The following is a 15205-nucleotide window of genomic DNA, read 5'->3' on the forward strand; positions in this document are numbered from 1 at the left end:
AAATATATATGAACAATGATTGTTCATAGCTCATGTTGAGGTATGAACATAAATATGAACAGTAATTGTTCATACTCAAAATAGGTGTTCTCGTTGATCATACATTATGTTGATGTATGAATAGTGATTGTTCATAGCTCATGTTGAAGTATGAACAATCATTGTTCATAGTATATATATACCGGGCCGTTTATTATTTCGCGTCATGGGTAAACTTGACCATTCATCTACCTGAGCCATTTTTTATTTTGCGTCAAAAATATATTTGGCTTTTCATCTGCCCTATTCTTATGAGTGAAAAAAAAAAGGGTTTGAGAGTGATTTTTTCATCTATTTTGTCCAAAGAGTCACTTGTGAAATTATAAAACACTCTTCGAGTTCCCACCACCAAACCGTGAGTTCCCACCACTAAACTGAGAAAAGCTTAGGACTGAAGTGCATCTAAAGCGGTTGAGAACCACACATTTGGTATTCACATTAACATTTTCACACCAAAAAATTTCAAAAAAAATTTTTTTTAAAAAAACAAAAAATATCAACTGTGTGGTCCTAAGCTCCTTTGTACACACTTCGGTCCTAAGCGCTGAGGACCCAAGTCTTTTTCCACCAAACCCAAGGAGGCATCATCATAAATGTATCAAGACTTATTCATGCAATGATAGATTTGTTGGGCCCCTAGTCAGATGGTCTCTCCAAAATAATGATACAGATAACAGATTCATTTTTTTCAAAATGGGACCAATACCGTACTTCGGATTTCCTCCTAAAGACACCCTGTGAATCTAGGGAAGCTGGCTTGTCTTCCCCGTCATTGCCAGGATTCCAGACTTCCGGGGGCATGTGACCTTACATGGAAAGCACATTGCTTACAAAGAATGATCAATATTTCTTCATCTTCTTTTTTTTTGAACTTTTTTCCGATAATCTTATCAATGTCTCTATCCCCATGACAGGAGAAAAATGAAAGTTATTAAAACTTTCAACAGATTCACTGGATTGAATTTCAATGGTAAAATGGTAAAAGAAAAGTAAGTTTCATAAATGAAGTATTGATCTAGAACATCTAGAACGTTTTCTTTTTCACTTTGCTGGTTAATCCACCTACATGACTACGAAGTGTGAACTGTGAACAGTGTGAAAAAGCGCCTCTTAACTCTTTAGGCATGGTGTCGACTAAATCTAAAGTATACCCATCATTTCAGAATCCCAAGAGTGATCTTAAGTCATATACTTGTCCGCTGAACTAGTACAAAAGTCATATAACATCAAGCCAATAAGCGATTTGGACTTATGCTCCAGAAATAAAAGAGGCAGCAATTTGAAGAGAAGTGATAAAGTTTGAAAATGGAATATAACAACAAAGGAATCCACATCCAAATCTGTAGATTGGGGATAAGGTTTTACATTAGACATGTAAAACAAATGTTATGAAGATCAAATGGCAGGTTTCCGCGTCATCTGCTTTCAAAGAACTTCGTAGAGAAAAATATGAATGAAGACATGGAACATGTTAATATGTGATTCAGAATATACTTCACATTACATTAATAACAAATATTTGTGTCACAAAATACAAAATTGAATAAGTATTTAATGGCCTGCAATACTGCAAGAAAATCATCCACATTTTGGTCTTTGGCTAGCAGCCTAGCACTGGCAACTAATCAGTGGACATAAATCCAGAGTTTATCAGTGGACATAAATTAAACCATGTTTTTAATGTAAATGATGCGAAAGAATTGAAGACAGATGGAGTTTTCGTAAAATACTTCAAATAGTTCAAAATGTTTCAATAAGGAGCTCTACCTCGTATGAGTTCATAGCATATACGCCACAATACATGACCTACATTGCTACTCAGCAAGATCTGTAGATAAGGCGGGCTGTCATTGATGCCAAACGCAGTCCAACTTCCTGGGCACTGCAACTCTGCAAGTAACACAAGGAAAGGCTTGAACTCTGATTTTTCACTTTTCTTATAAATTTTATGAGTCCTGATAAGGAGAGATCATTCTCTCCTGGAATTAAAGCGCTACTTTTCTCAACCGTCAAAATAGAGTGTAGTATCTCGAGATTCCACATAGCTTAAAAAAGTAAAAGAGTTTGACGAGGCTTTTGAATGCTGGCTTTTGAGTTTTGAATACACACTGAGAAAACAACCGAAGTCTTCTCTCGTCTCTATTTGCTAGCTTTGTGAACTCCTCTGAGTCCTCTCTCCTCTATCTATCTTTTCATGGCGAACTGTAAATTATTTTTGTTGATCGGAAATCTTGTCATTGTGTATCACCGCAAATTACGAAGAAATCGAATGAAAAAAGCACGACAAAATTTGCTTTGTCATCAATTTGGCAAATTTAGATCAAATTTGAGAGTTAAAATGGTATCCGACACAGTCATGTGGCAGATGATACATGTCTTGTATCATCGTGCTACAAGTCATGTATCATTGTGATACATATCATGTATCATTGTGTAAGAAATTGATATATGACTTGTATCATCTACTATGTCACTGTGTCAGATGAATGTGTCAATTTTTTTTATGTTAGTGTAGAATTATTGGTGATTGGTTTGCCCACTCTATTTGGATAGATCTTTTTAGTTCTAAATCCATTTGGATGGCTATAAGCAAAGTGCGCACTAATTCAAGGAGAGATTGATCTCTCCTTATCAGTTGCTATATTTTATTTGGATGGCTTCCCCTATTCCCTGAGCATTTGATAAGGAAAAACTGATTAACAAAAGACCAACAGGACCTCAGGGATTCTCAAGGCTTCACATTCGCTATAATCCATCTAAAGAACTAGGAATTAAATCAACCTGAACCAGCGGAAACTACAGACTACCACATGAACTTTGGTCAAATGGCCTGTCCAAACACAGTTAGGCCAACTCGCCAAGAGTAAATTAAAATATGACATACAACAATAACAAAAACATTTTACAAACCATTAAATGTCTGTTAGCTTCAGCCTTTTTGCGTGATCAACAGATGCAAATCTGCCCCCTATCCTTCTTTTTTACACATAAATTACAATGAGTTGGGGCTCACTTGGTAAAATAGAGAGAATAACTTTTGGTGACTACCTGTTACATTTACATACCACTTTTATTTTTGGTAATCACATTCAGATATCCTTAATAAACAAGAAAACATGTTTTGGCATTATAAAAGTAGAGTATTCTCTCTTTTATAAGCCCGTTAGGACAATTTGGGTAATCATCTGGATTAAGTGCAATTTACAATGCATTAAAGATGAAATTTACAATGCAATATCACACAAACTGCCGAGTAGATTATATGCATACAGTAGAGATAAACTAACAGCACTAATACATACATGTACAAAGATGGTTATTTGTTAAGCATCTTCCGCATCACTTACACCATAGCGGGTATCAAGATTGAACTCTGAGTCAAAACCATCTACTATCCTAGCCCTGCCACACAAACACACAAAAGAATCTTAGTAAGACAACATTCAGAAGCATGTACGTTACATAAAAAAGAACTGAAGCCAAATTTTAAAGCGATAGCACCTCTCCAGAACGAATTTGCCTTCTTTGTACTTTTGGTTTTTGTCATGTGCCACCTCCTAAATATAACAAACCAATATGAAACGAGCAAACTGTGAATATATAAGATGCTGTGTATGTTTGCAAGTACACAGTACAGGACCATAGATAAGATCTGTTCAAACCAAAGCAACACATGGTGCAAGACCGAGAAATCAGGGCACCACCATGGTTGTTCTTGACGCATACCATTAGTACTTCTGAATAATCAAGTTAAAGGTTTCGTGAGAGCTCACATATTTCCAACCAACAATTTGTCCACAACAGCAGCAGAATATATCTGCAACAGTATGCATTCCAGATAGCATCATTCTTTCCTCTTGAGGTCCAATTGTGATATTCACCCTGAAAGCAAATCAAGATAGTAAATGCACCGTATACAGACACTCAGGGGCAGATGTCTGAACATCTGAGGTCACAAATAACTGAAGAAGTTCAAAAGAAATGCCCCTGATCATCAAACTCCAAATATATATCTCACAATGGGCCCCCAAAATGTCCAGAAAAAAATATGAAAAAGAGAAGCAAAAAAGATATGTAATGACAGATTCTGTGTGACCAACTTGGTGCAACAAGTCTCAAAGATTAAAACATCCCATTTCTGTGGATTGATGGGCAGCATAGTTGTTAGTAGCATCCAATATGTGTTCCTCAGAGAGAAGGCCCCTAATTCCAACTGTTTGAAAACACTAATTCCTAGTGCTTATGCGAGAATATAGGGAAAAATCAGTCCTTCGACCCCTACGAGGCGACAAAGTAAGGATGGGGGAAATTTTTGCAACCTAATACATGTGACATAATGGGAATACCCCATAAGTTTGGTCAAACAGAACCAAATTACTAGACACACGGCAGATGCTAATTGATAACTTAAAAATAGTAAATTTAAATCAGTTCCTACCACCCTGAATCCCTTCCACAGTAATTGGATAAAAATAATGGTATTTAACCAATCTCAATATCTATATATATATACCTTCGTTGTGCCACATGCAGAAAAGCTACTGAACAGGATTTCAATTGTTCAGAAGACTTGGATTTAGAAGAGCTTTTAAGTTGGGGTACAAATTCTGTACATCAAGCTCTCCACCCTATAGGTAGTATAATGTAAATGGTGTGGTGGACCTGTCCAAGTTCAAACCCAAGTCTCATTTTATTGTTATTATTATTATTATTATTATTATTATTGGTCCACGCGTGTTTTTTTGTCAACCAAACCCTAGCTTATAAATAAGGGTTTGTAAGAGAAATAAAACACATTGAAAATCCTCGCTCTATTTACGCTGAGTTTCAACATTAGGAGTTACAGGCTGATAAATCAATAATTCTTCCCAGAGACTACGAAGAAGAGCATAATGCTCGTTCAACGGTTTGTCACCTTGCTTAGGATGAGTCCAATGGCAGTGGCACTTTGTATCTGTAAAACCGGATAAACCAATGTTTTAGAGATAGAGAGAAGAAAAGGTGAGGCAATGGTGCACACTGCAAACCCACATCTTGTGCCACTTCATCCAGCGTAGAATGAAATTACTTTAAAAAAAAACAGAGAAAACAAGATGCGGTGGGGACAGATGCCATATTGAGCCACTTCAACTAGCGCTAAATGAACTCTCTATCCCTCAAATTACTCTTTATATATAGGGAGTAAAATTGAGATGACGGGTAAAAACTGCCGGATTTGCCACCACTTATTGTGGGATAAGGAGCCATTGGACTCAGCCTTAGTAGAGAACATTGTTTAAAAAATCTGAGAAACATTAAAGTCTGAGAATACATTCTTCTCAAGGGCTTTCCATATCTTCTTTGCAGTATCAAGAAACTGAACAATAGAAGCAACAAGAGGTTCCATACTATGCGATAACCAAGTCATTACCATGGACATCTCACTCCACCATGTTTCAACAGTGGGAGCAGACTAATCAGGCAGATCAACATTTAAATACTTGAGTTTCATCTTAGCACGATGGAAAACCCTAACAGCTTGTGACTAGGCCAAATAATTCTTACCATCCAACTTAATAGAAGTAATCTACTTACCAATATCATCATGAATATAGCGAGGGGGCTGAGGAGGGTTAGAACCAATAACACCACTAGTAGTCGTTATCTCCAATTGCAACCATAGTATAAAATTATGGAGATGAAAAAAACTAACCAAGAACGAATTTTTTTAATCAATGAGAAACGAGAAATGAAGAGAACAGTCGGGAGGAAAATACCAAAAGATATATGTAGGTTTGGCTGGTTGAGATAACAAAAGATGCAACCTTTCTTGAAGGACTTCAACACCGAAAACAACACAAATTTGAGAAGGCGAATATAATTTCCAGCAACAAAAATATCCAAAAAACACGAGCCAAACCTTCAAACACCACACTGATCGATCAAGAAATCTCTAACACAGATATAAAGTTTCAAGAAAACAAGGAAATTTAGGGGTTTTTCTAAACTCCACTCAAAATGGCACAATAACAGAGAGATCGATGATTAACTTGTAGCTCCTATACCAAGTAAAATTATATTATTGTTAATGAAGAAGAAAATTGAGAGAGAAAATAGAGTTTGGCTTAATTAGTTTCGGTCTCCTCTCACATTTCTTATATAGGAAAATAGTCTTTACAACATGGAAAACCTCAAAACAATTCAGCTCATGGGGATTAAAGGCTCCCATGACCCAAGGGACACTTTGGCGAAAGGTGGGCGAACCACCTATCTAATGATTCACAAAGAACTCTAACATAGTAGATTAGAACGTGGTTAATTTTAGATTAATGAAAAAGTGTTAAAGTTTAGGTTTTTAGGGTTTATTCCCGTTTACCCTAACTGTAATTTAGAGTTCTATCTATTCAAATGATTTTGTATCAATTAATCAAAGCTTCCGCCGATTAGATCACATCAAAGTGGTATCAAAACCATTCTTTCTTGGGCTAAAAACGAAAGAGGAAGAACAATTTGGATTTTTTGAATTGCATGATATTGGTTCGTCAATCAACTAATTCGAGAAGAGTTTTGCCAAATTGCAGGGTATTGCATCAAATCAATTAACTGGTGCATGGAAGTTGTTGGCGCAAATTTCAAGCATTTTTTTTTTCAAGCATTTATCAAATGTAGATAAATTGGTTTGTTGTTTTATCTAAAAAAAATATTTGATTTTCTTTTTAAAAAACATGTGTACTGTTCACGTCACTGTTCATCATGGCACTGTTTCGTGGAGCTGTTCACAGCATTAATGTTCATCGTGACTATTAGTTGGTAGGAGGGGAAACATGTTACCATTCAAGTCACTATTCATCACGGCATTGTTCATCGACAGTGTTCACACATTGTTTCATGGAACTGCTTACAGTGCACTGTTCATCATGACTGTTAGTTGGTACTGTTCACCCGAATTACTATTCACTGTAGAAAAAATAAGTAAATAAAAATATGCTTCCTAGAAGACTAAACAAGCAAAGGACTGAGTTTCACAAAATTAGTGAAGGTTTGTCCAAAGTTAGTGAAAGCTTGCTAAAAAGTGGTGAGTTAATCACCCAAAACTCTATCATGATTGAATAAATTTTCCATCGTCTCCAAGATGGTAAAATATCATTTCCATTCTCAAGTAAAAGCAGCCGTGTCGAGAGGTAAACTTTCTTGATGATTCTGTGAACTTGGTTTGGATTGATCAGATTTTTTATGACGGTCTTCCTCCAATTTATGATGAATATCCAAAGGATGATGATATTTTTGTTGATTTTAATTATTTGCCGTTTTTTTATGAATATCATGTTGATGTACTATGGTGACTAATTTAACGTCTCCTATTGTTGATGAGTATCTAGACGAAGATAATGTTTTTGTTCCTCTTGATTGCCCACCTAGTGTTGATATGTATTAGTTGCTACAATATCTTGATCCCTAAGGAAACCTCAAAAGGAAAGCGAGCACCACATAGTCTAAACTACTTTTCCTTGAGACACAAGTTTATTATTTCAATTGCTTTACTAGTAGATGTTCGTACATGGATTTTTATAATGAATATATCTCATATAATGGATAATTGTATTGAAATGCTGCTTAGAAAATAACTCAAGAGGCAAATAAATTCCAAAAGCATCTAATTTGTGTTTATGTGCCTCCACATGTCTAACCCAACCAAAAGTAGTGAAAAACTAAATAAAGTAAAAATATAATGGACAAAATCCACCTCAAATATTTAAATTTGAAACAATTTATTCTTGATGTAAAGAACTTACGCTTTATTAAAAAGATACGCCTTCCCTCTACGACAGCTGAAAGCCTGTAGCAAAGTAAGAAAGCAGCAAGTTATAAAATCTAGAAGAAGACTGTCTTAATTTTCATACCAAATGAAAAAGAAAAGAAAAAAGGAGTTAATTCATGCCTTGCGGTTCGGAACAAAAAGCACCACACCTAACAACAACAATTATTTCAGTGAAAGAAAGTGTGTTGTACAAAACAACTAAGAGCCTCAACCAGTGGCAGAGCCAAAATTTTCTTTAAGGATGAGCACGTACTCATCCGCGATTTTTCGCTGTGTCTATATTAATTGGACACAAATTTCGTCCACTGGCCTCCTCTATCAAAGTGTCCTTTTATTTTAACACATGAACATTGCCAAAATAGTTTAATAACGCTCACGCCGTCATTACTACAAATCAAAGCTTGTAACCTCCAATACCAATTTCTAGTTACTACTGTCATTAATGTTTAGATTGCCAAAAAACATATAGCGATGCTTAGAACCAAAGCAGTGTCGACAAAATAATACATGAATAGAAAGTACTGGCAAAATGAAACTAAAAAACTGTGCCTACTACCATTTAGTTTAGTCGGTAAGATAAGCACTCAAACTCTATCAGGCTATCAGCAACAGAAGGCTATACATCCCCAGGGGGGATTTTTTTTGAAAGCATTCATGAAATTTACACTACACAAACAAACAGAAGCTTCTTATCAATAAAATTTTCACTTAATTAGCATCTTTTAGACATATTGTCAGTGTAAAATTCCTAAAACTTATTATTGTGACTAAATAGCAGCCAAACTCATGTGGGGCAAATGGATATCAGTAATTATTTTACTTATTGCGATAATTAATTGAAATATCGGAAATGAATGGAGACAGACCTTGGAGACGAGATCTTCAGTGAGGGCTAAGTGGCTGTGACAAAATCTGCATTTATAGACCCTTCCTTCTAGCTCCACAAGAAACACTCTTCCCATTTCTTTTCTCTCTCTCTCTCTCTCTCTCTCTGAGATATGTACTCAAAACTCAAAAACTGTTGATTAGAAAACAACCATTGAAGATGAAGACAATAAAGATACGTGACTTCAAAATCTCGAGTTGACTGAATTTCGAACTTGATATTTCGTATGAAATATTACTAAATGGCCGAAATGATAAGTGATTTTGTGTTTTTTTTTTTTACTTTTTAAGTGGCTCAAATGTGAAACATGCACCTGCGACTAAATTTAATGGTGCGCACTAATATGTCGGACTGATTGAGTGAAGAGGTGACTTGAGGTCCATGTAACTGACGGTGATCCATTAATGGACACGACCTAATAATATGGACGGTGATCCTTTAATTCATTGGCCTGATTTATTACATTTTTAAAAAGATGGTCCAACATAGTTTAATCTCTTCCTTTATTTTTGCAGTTTTGACTGCAAAAAATCAGGGTTATTAATCTCACATTAAAGCCAAAATCAAGTTTGAAATCTTAATTTATTACTTCTGCCTAAAGAAGACAATTTTCCATTCAAAAACACAATCTCTATCTGTAAAATACTAAAATGTTTCTCACAGTAGTCATGTCAATAGACACAAATACCCCTAAAAATGTGACTCTTAATCCGACCATTTTGCCCTCTACTGACCGAATTTTAAAATCTTAAGCTGAAATACGTTTACGGAAAGACATGTCATTATAGAAAAAAAGAAAAATGAACTGTCACTTTTGCAATTACAACAAGTTCGGTGTATGTTGTTGGAAAAGGTCTTAAACCCATAATTGCATATATTTTTTTTCCTTTTGTAAATTTAAAAAGTTTGGTTTGGTTATGATTTATAAAGTAAAACACCCCAAAATTTGGATATGAAGTTGGATTTAGATACTTTTGAGTATTGAATTTGATTAACATGTCACTTCATGATAGCTTAGGGAAATATGTAGTATGTGCGTGCGTGCCCGCATCCACTATAAACGTCATTTCGCAATATCTAAAGCTATTTCAGATTAATGATCACCAAAAAAAAAATTCAGCTGTTCCACATTTTTCTAAATTTGTAGCTTTATTAAAATTTTGGCTCCAAATTTAGTAATGTATCAAGAATAATTTGGGTTATTCTTGTCAATTCATAAATACATATATTTAACAAAAATTGCAATCTACTGAGACAGCTGGCAGAAAGGACTTATTCTTTGTTTTAAAAAACGAGTAAGCTTTCCTCCTGTCGCCACAACGCGGAATGAGCATCCACGTGTCAGACCCACAATGGTTAGATACACTAACTGCCGGTCTTTAATAACGAGCTATTCAAGAGGAAGAAAAATCGCACGCCGATCCAAACCACACGGCGGGAAAATAAAAAATAAAATAAAAACACGAAAAAAAAGGTCTTGACAAAACAAATGTTAGAGAACACGCCGTCAGATATAACACATTGCCCTAAAACACACGCACACATCCCCGTCTAAACCGGCGGTTAAATTAAAAACGCCGCCCAACACGTGTCAAGTAAACCACAAGCCACGTACAACAGACAAACGAAATAATAACATGCCACCACGCTTGGAAACGGGGGCGGCGGCAATGGAGACAGTCAAAATAGCCTCGTTGACTGCGCCGAATATTTCTTAAAAAAATTCATTAACTCACCCCTATTCTTAGCCCTTCTCTTCTTATTAACTCACCCCACTCCATTCTCTTTCTATATAAACACCCTCACAACCTTCATTCTAAAACCAAGCTTTATTTTTTTTCTCCTCCCATCTCATTTCTCAAACAAATGGCACCAAGAGAGAGAAGTAACGGAGTTAATAAAACTAGTGGAGCAGCTAAAAATAACGGAGATGGAACGGAAGTACATTTTAGAGGAGTAAGAAAGAGACCATGGGGAAGATATGCAGCTGAGATTCGAGATCCAGGAAAAAAAAGCCGTGTTTGGTTAGGTACTTTCGACACGGCTGAAGAGGCAGCAAGAGCTTATGATGCAGCTGCTAGAGAGTTTCGCGGTGCTAAAGCCAAAACTAACTTCCCTACACCTCCTGAAAACCTAGAGATCTTTAACAACAAAATTAACAATGCTAGCCAGAGTCCTAGCCAGAGTAGTACGGTGGAATCATCGAGTCGGGAACCGATTGTTCTTGTTCCACCACCTTTGGATCTTGATCTGATGAATCGAGGTAACGGGGCTGTTAGATTTCCGTTTAATCAGATTCCTCTTACTCATCAACTTGGTGGTGGTGGTGGTGGTGGTGGTATGATGAGTAATGGATGTCATAATGGGAATCCTTTATTTTTCTTCGACGCGATTATTCGGTCGGAGAAAATGAATCAAATTCAGCAGCATCATCATCATATTCATAATCAAGCTCGATTTGATCCTGTTGGGATTAATTATTCTCATAATCAACAATTTTATCATCATCAGCAGAGTGGGGTTCAAAGCGATTCGGATTCATCATCTGTTGTTGATTTCAATCATCATACTAGCCCTCCGAGGAGAGTTCTTGATTTAGATCTCAACTTTCCACCTCCCTCCCCCGGAAGTGGCTTGATTGATTAATCAATCGATATTTTTCGATATTATCGGATCTGATTGAAATTTTAATTTCTCAATTTTTGTTATTAGTTTTTCATGTTCTTTCAAAGAAAAGAAGTGAGAGATAAGGAAGGAAGAGTTAAGAAGAGAGAAGGCAGAAGAAAAATGGATGTAAATATGTGACAAAAATTATCCTTTAGTTTTTTTTTTGCAACTATATGAGAAGTACTACTCTCTTTGCAGAGCTTTTCTCAAATTGTTGTTTTTTCACAAACAGCTTCTGCTGCTGCTACTGTTGCTTCTAATTGTAATCTTTCTTATCAAAAATGTTCATCAATGAAATCTTGATGATTTTTCCTCTCTTTAGTTGTTCTAATCTTTGTTTTTGAACTTTAATTAAGTTTCTTAGATTATTAATCAGACCTCATTAAATTTTTACTTTACTATTTTGACCAAAATAATTCCTCTTTATCTAGAAGTTGCGCTACTTATGGAACACTCTGAAGATAACACGAGGGTGGCATAGTCATTTTGAGCAAATGTTTCTTCGAAAAATGTCAGACCACTTTTATGGTATTTGGACAAAAGTAGCCCCTAGATGATGCTACTTGTGACTGTACAATTTGAACAAAGACTGGCGTACTCTTTATTTGCTGCCTGCTGAAATGAGAGCAATCACAATGAGGACCGAATTGTCATTTCACTTGGAAGTGTTAGTTGTACACGAAAAATGTAAGAGAGTGGGACCAGAGAGTAGTACGGCCAGTAATACTGTATGTCAATGAGAAAACACGGACGGCACCGACGGCCAAAACCGCGCATGGTCACACGCAATAATCATATCAGATTTCTTCCTGATTTATTACTAAAGATCACGAGTGATGTTTTAACAAAAGTAGGTCCCACATAGCAAAGACTCATTACGTGTTGACCATGACGACAAAATATGTAAGAAAAAAATTAAGAAAAAAAAAAAAAAAGAGAGCGAGAATCTGAAAGCGGCACGTGTACGTCATAAGCCGTCCAGTGTAGTACTCTAGTCTACACATATTTTATAGTTGGGTATTTTATGTAGCAGACATAGTGGACCCTACCACACATTGGAAGTGGAGCGCGGCGGCCGCTTTAGGTGGTGGTCCCCACTTTACTACTCGTTATTGATCTATGCAAAAGAAAAATTTTCAGCTTTTCTTTATCCAACATGCCACGTCATCATACGTGCATGACTATTCATTCATTCATGTATGTATGGATAGAATATGAATGTATGTATGTTTCGTGTACGGGGAGCGTTGAAGAAGGCGAGACGCGTGGAGAAATGTTGGAAAAGAGACAGACAAAAAATGAAGCCGGCGAGGTCGGCGTGATTAAGACTAAAATAAGGTGGGACCTAAAGTTACGTAGGAGAAAGTGAGTGGTGTTTTTCCAGATTTGCCACGTTTGTAAGAGAGAGAGAAAAATGGAATTAAAAGCAACCGCCAAAAAAGGGAAGGAACGAAGGGTGGGTGTATGGGCGGCTATTGTTGCTGCTTCTGCCACATGGCCATAAAGTAAGGGAAGATTGTTATCTAGTGAGGTGACCACATTTTGTGGACAGACGCTCCTCTTCTTGCGTGACTTTCAAAGCACCGTTTTGTGTCAATTGATTATGGATTTATTATCATTTAAATTATTCACTCCAATTTAAGTAACATAATACTTACTCTTCTTTAAGCAAAAAAATTATCAAACAAAATTACATATTAAAAAATGTGTCGTAGCGGCATATGTTGGTATTTAACTGCTTTAATTATGTTTCTTTTAAGTGTACTAGTTTTTAAGTGTACTAGTGAAACTTCTCATTCACAGCCAAGAACTTAGTTTAATGAGATAATACAAATTCGGTAAATTTTTTGGATAATGATACTAGAAGTCCGGAGTTTGAATTCTGCAAGCATCAAAAAGTTACTGATCTCATTTAAAAATATATTTACCAATAAAATAAATAAATAAAAAATTCTACAAATTTAGTTAAACGCCCAAACATAATACACAACCAAAAATTATCTCTTTAAGTGAATTCGAGTCTCTGACTTCTAATATCATCCTTTAAAGGTTTTACCGCTAATCGGCACCTGCAATTGAATTGAAAATGTAATAGAGAAAAAATTTATCTCTCAGATATTATGGAGACGGTATCCCGATATGAATATTTGGACAATTGGACATAGAGAAGACCATCAGACACGCTAAACATAGTGTTTTGTTTGATAGTGTCATAACGTGAGAAGTTGATTCCCTACCTACTATTTCTCTCTATGTCTGGGTATTCTGTTTTCATGAGATTTGTGGGTATAAAGTATTTGGTGATTCTCGTGTTCACCTTATTTAATTTGGTAGCGGTTTGTGACTATATATGCGATAAATAATTCAGTTTAAGGTTTTGATTAGCTTTCAAGGGTAAGCTTATACAGTATATATATATCCATGCCGGGTCATGGTAAAAGGAATTTCGTGCTCTTTTAAAAAAAAAAAAAAAATCAATCACAAGACTTGCGGTTGTAACTTGTAAGGCTAGTACATTGCTGAATGTGAAATGAGCGCTGATATTAAGATTTGTAGAGAAGTAGAGATTATGGGTTTCAGATACGAAGATTATGCCCAAAAAATCTTAGCGCATTTGAACTGAAATCTAGAAATTGAGCACTAGACACTTTCTTTAGTGTGTTTTTTGTCAAGAGAAAGACCAATATTATATTTTGATTCTACTCCAATTTTAATAACACGTCACTTTTTTGGTGTATTAACTGTTTTTAAAACCTTTTATTTCTCCTTTTTATCCTTTCATTTGTAACTGTCAATTTCTTCCACAAATAAATAATATAAAAATCTAATGTCTTGGTAGGTGTGTGTGTGTCAATTGAGGCCACTCATCAAGCAAGGGTGCGTGTGTATTGCTCCAAGATGTACTGCAATCAAATAATACAATTGTCTTATAAAAAAAATCATTTGTCCTTTCACAATTTGAATTACATCAAACAAAACTTAAACATGCTATTCAAAATTATCAGATATGCATTTTAAATTATTAAAACTGTATTGAAATTAGTTGTAATCAATATTACTTTTTTCCGTTTTTGAAGTTGATATTTTTCACATTGTTTTGGTCTCTCCAGAAATTCATCTCACTTTTAATTGGAATTTTGTAAATTTCAGATGAATTTTAGTTATTTTGATTAACCCACTACTCTTTTGGTAATTGATTTAGTTCGTAGTTTTTTTTTTGTTGGTAGTTGGCTTTTTTAGTTGGGACTAATAAAAGAGGTCAAAATTGTAAAAGTTAGTCTGAAATTTGAGACAGATGTCAAATTTCAGTTTTTATGGATGAAAAACAAAAAAAAAGTTCGCTATTTCATGTGAACTTAAAAATTTGTGTCTGTGTACCTATACCCAATTTTCTGTTTGAAAATATCCAAATTCATAAAAAATTGTCGTAAAAGTGTAAATTGAAATGTTGACAAACTGATAGTGAAGATTGGAGTCTTGGTAGTGGAAACACACCAAAATAACATTCACATGGTTTAGTCCCAGCCTCCCCAGGGCCAAGATTATAGATTCATAGTGCGCCCAGTATCTTAGGCCTATGCCTATTTGGATTGAGCTAATGCTGCCAACTTGCCATCCATAAAGTCATAAACACATGCTGAGACTCAGACCCCAACGATGAAGTGGATTTATCAACATGGGCTTTCCAGAAAAACCACAGAGATTGGCCCATAGTCTCTTTAATTGGCATCAATTGGCGCGTGTTTAAGTTTGTTCAGTGTGAGAATGACAGTCACATTTGAAAGTGCCACGAAAAACGTTAAAATACATAGATG

General features: G+C 35.5%; 2 protein-coding genes across 2 annotated transcripts; one reads left to right on the forward strand and one right to left on the reverse strand.

The window, feature by feature from the left end:
• Nucleotides 1-3070: 3070 nt before the first annotated feature.
• Nucleotides 3071-8875, reverse strand: LOC147476579 (Yippee family putative zinc-binding protein). The gene is made up of 5 exons (XM_086583009.1): nucleotides 8704-8875; nucleotides 7812-7855; nucleotides 3813-3921; nucleotides 3541-3596; nucleotides 3071-3441 (listed from the first exon to the last, which is right to left on the reverse strand). Exons 1-5 carry the CDS (start codon nucleotides 8797-8799, stop codon nucleotides 3363-3365), a joined length of 384 nt encoding a protein of 127 aa, XP_086439135.1. The 5' UTR covers nucleotides 8800-8875; the 3' UTR covers nucleotides 3071-3362.
• A 1603-nt stretch (nucleotides 8876-10478) lies between these two features.
• LOC147476580 (ethylene-responsive transcription factor 4-like) lies at nucleotides 10479-11703 on the forward strand. Its single transcript, XM_086581687.1, has one exon. It carries the CDS (start codon nucleotides 10590-10592, stop codon nucleotides 11367-11369), a length of 780 nt encoding a protein of 259 aa, XP_086437813.1. The 5' UTR covers nucleotides 10479-10589; the 3' UTR covers nucleotides 11370-11703.
• The last annotated feature ends 3502 nt before the right edge of the window (nucleotides 11704-15205 follow it).

Source organism: Coptis chinensis, chromosome 9 (genome assembly GCF_015680905.1).
Source record: "Coptis chinensis isolate HL-2020 chromosome 9, ASM1568090v1, whole genome shotgun sequence".
In the NCBI taxonomy this organism is placed as follows: domain Eukaryota; kingdom Viridiplantae; phylum Streptophyta; class Magnoliopsida; order Ranunculales; family Ranunculaceae; genus Coptis; species Coptis chinensis.

Bases quoted from the DNA above. Each gene is read 5' to 3' on its own strand.
- LOC147476579 (XM_086583009.1), bottom strand. From the start codon at position 8,799: ATGGGAAGAGTGTTTCTTGTGGAGCTAGAAGGAAGGGTCTATAAATGC. The intron at 3,922-7,811 runs GTAAGTTCTTTA...ATTTGCTTTCAG, and splicing joins GCGTATCTTTTTAATAAAGC to GGTGAATATCACAATTGGAC. The intron at 3,442-3,540 runs GTGCTATCGCTT...TTTGTGTGGCAG, and splicing joins GGCAAATTCGTTCTGGAGAG to GGCTAGGATAGTAGATGGTT.
- LOC147476580 (XM_086581687.1), top strand. From the start codon at position 10,590: ATGGCACCAAGAGAGAGAAGTAACGGAGTTAATAAAACTAGTGGAGCA.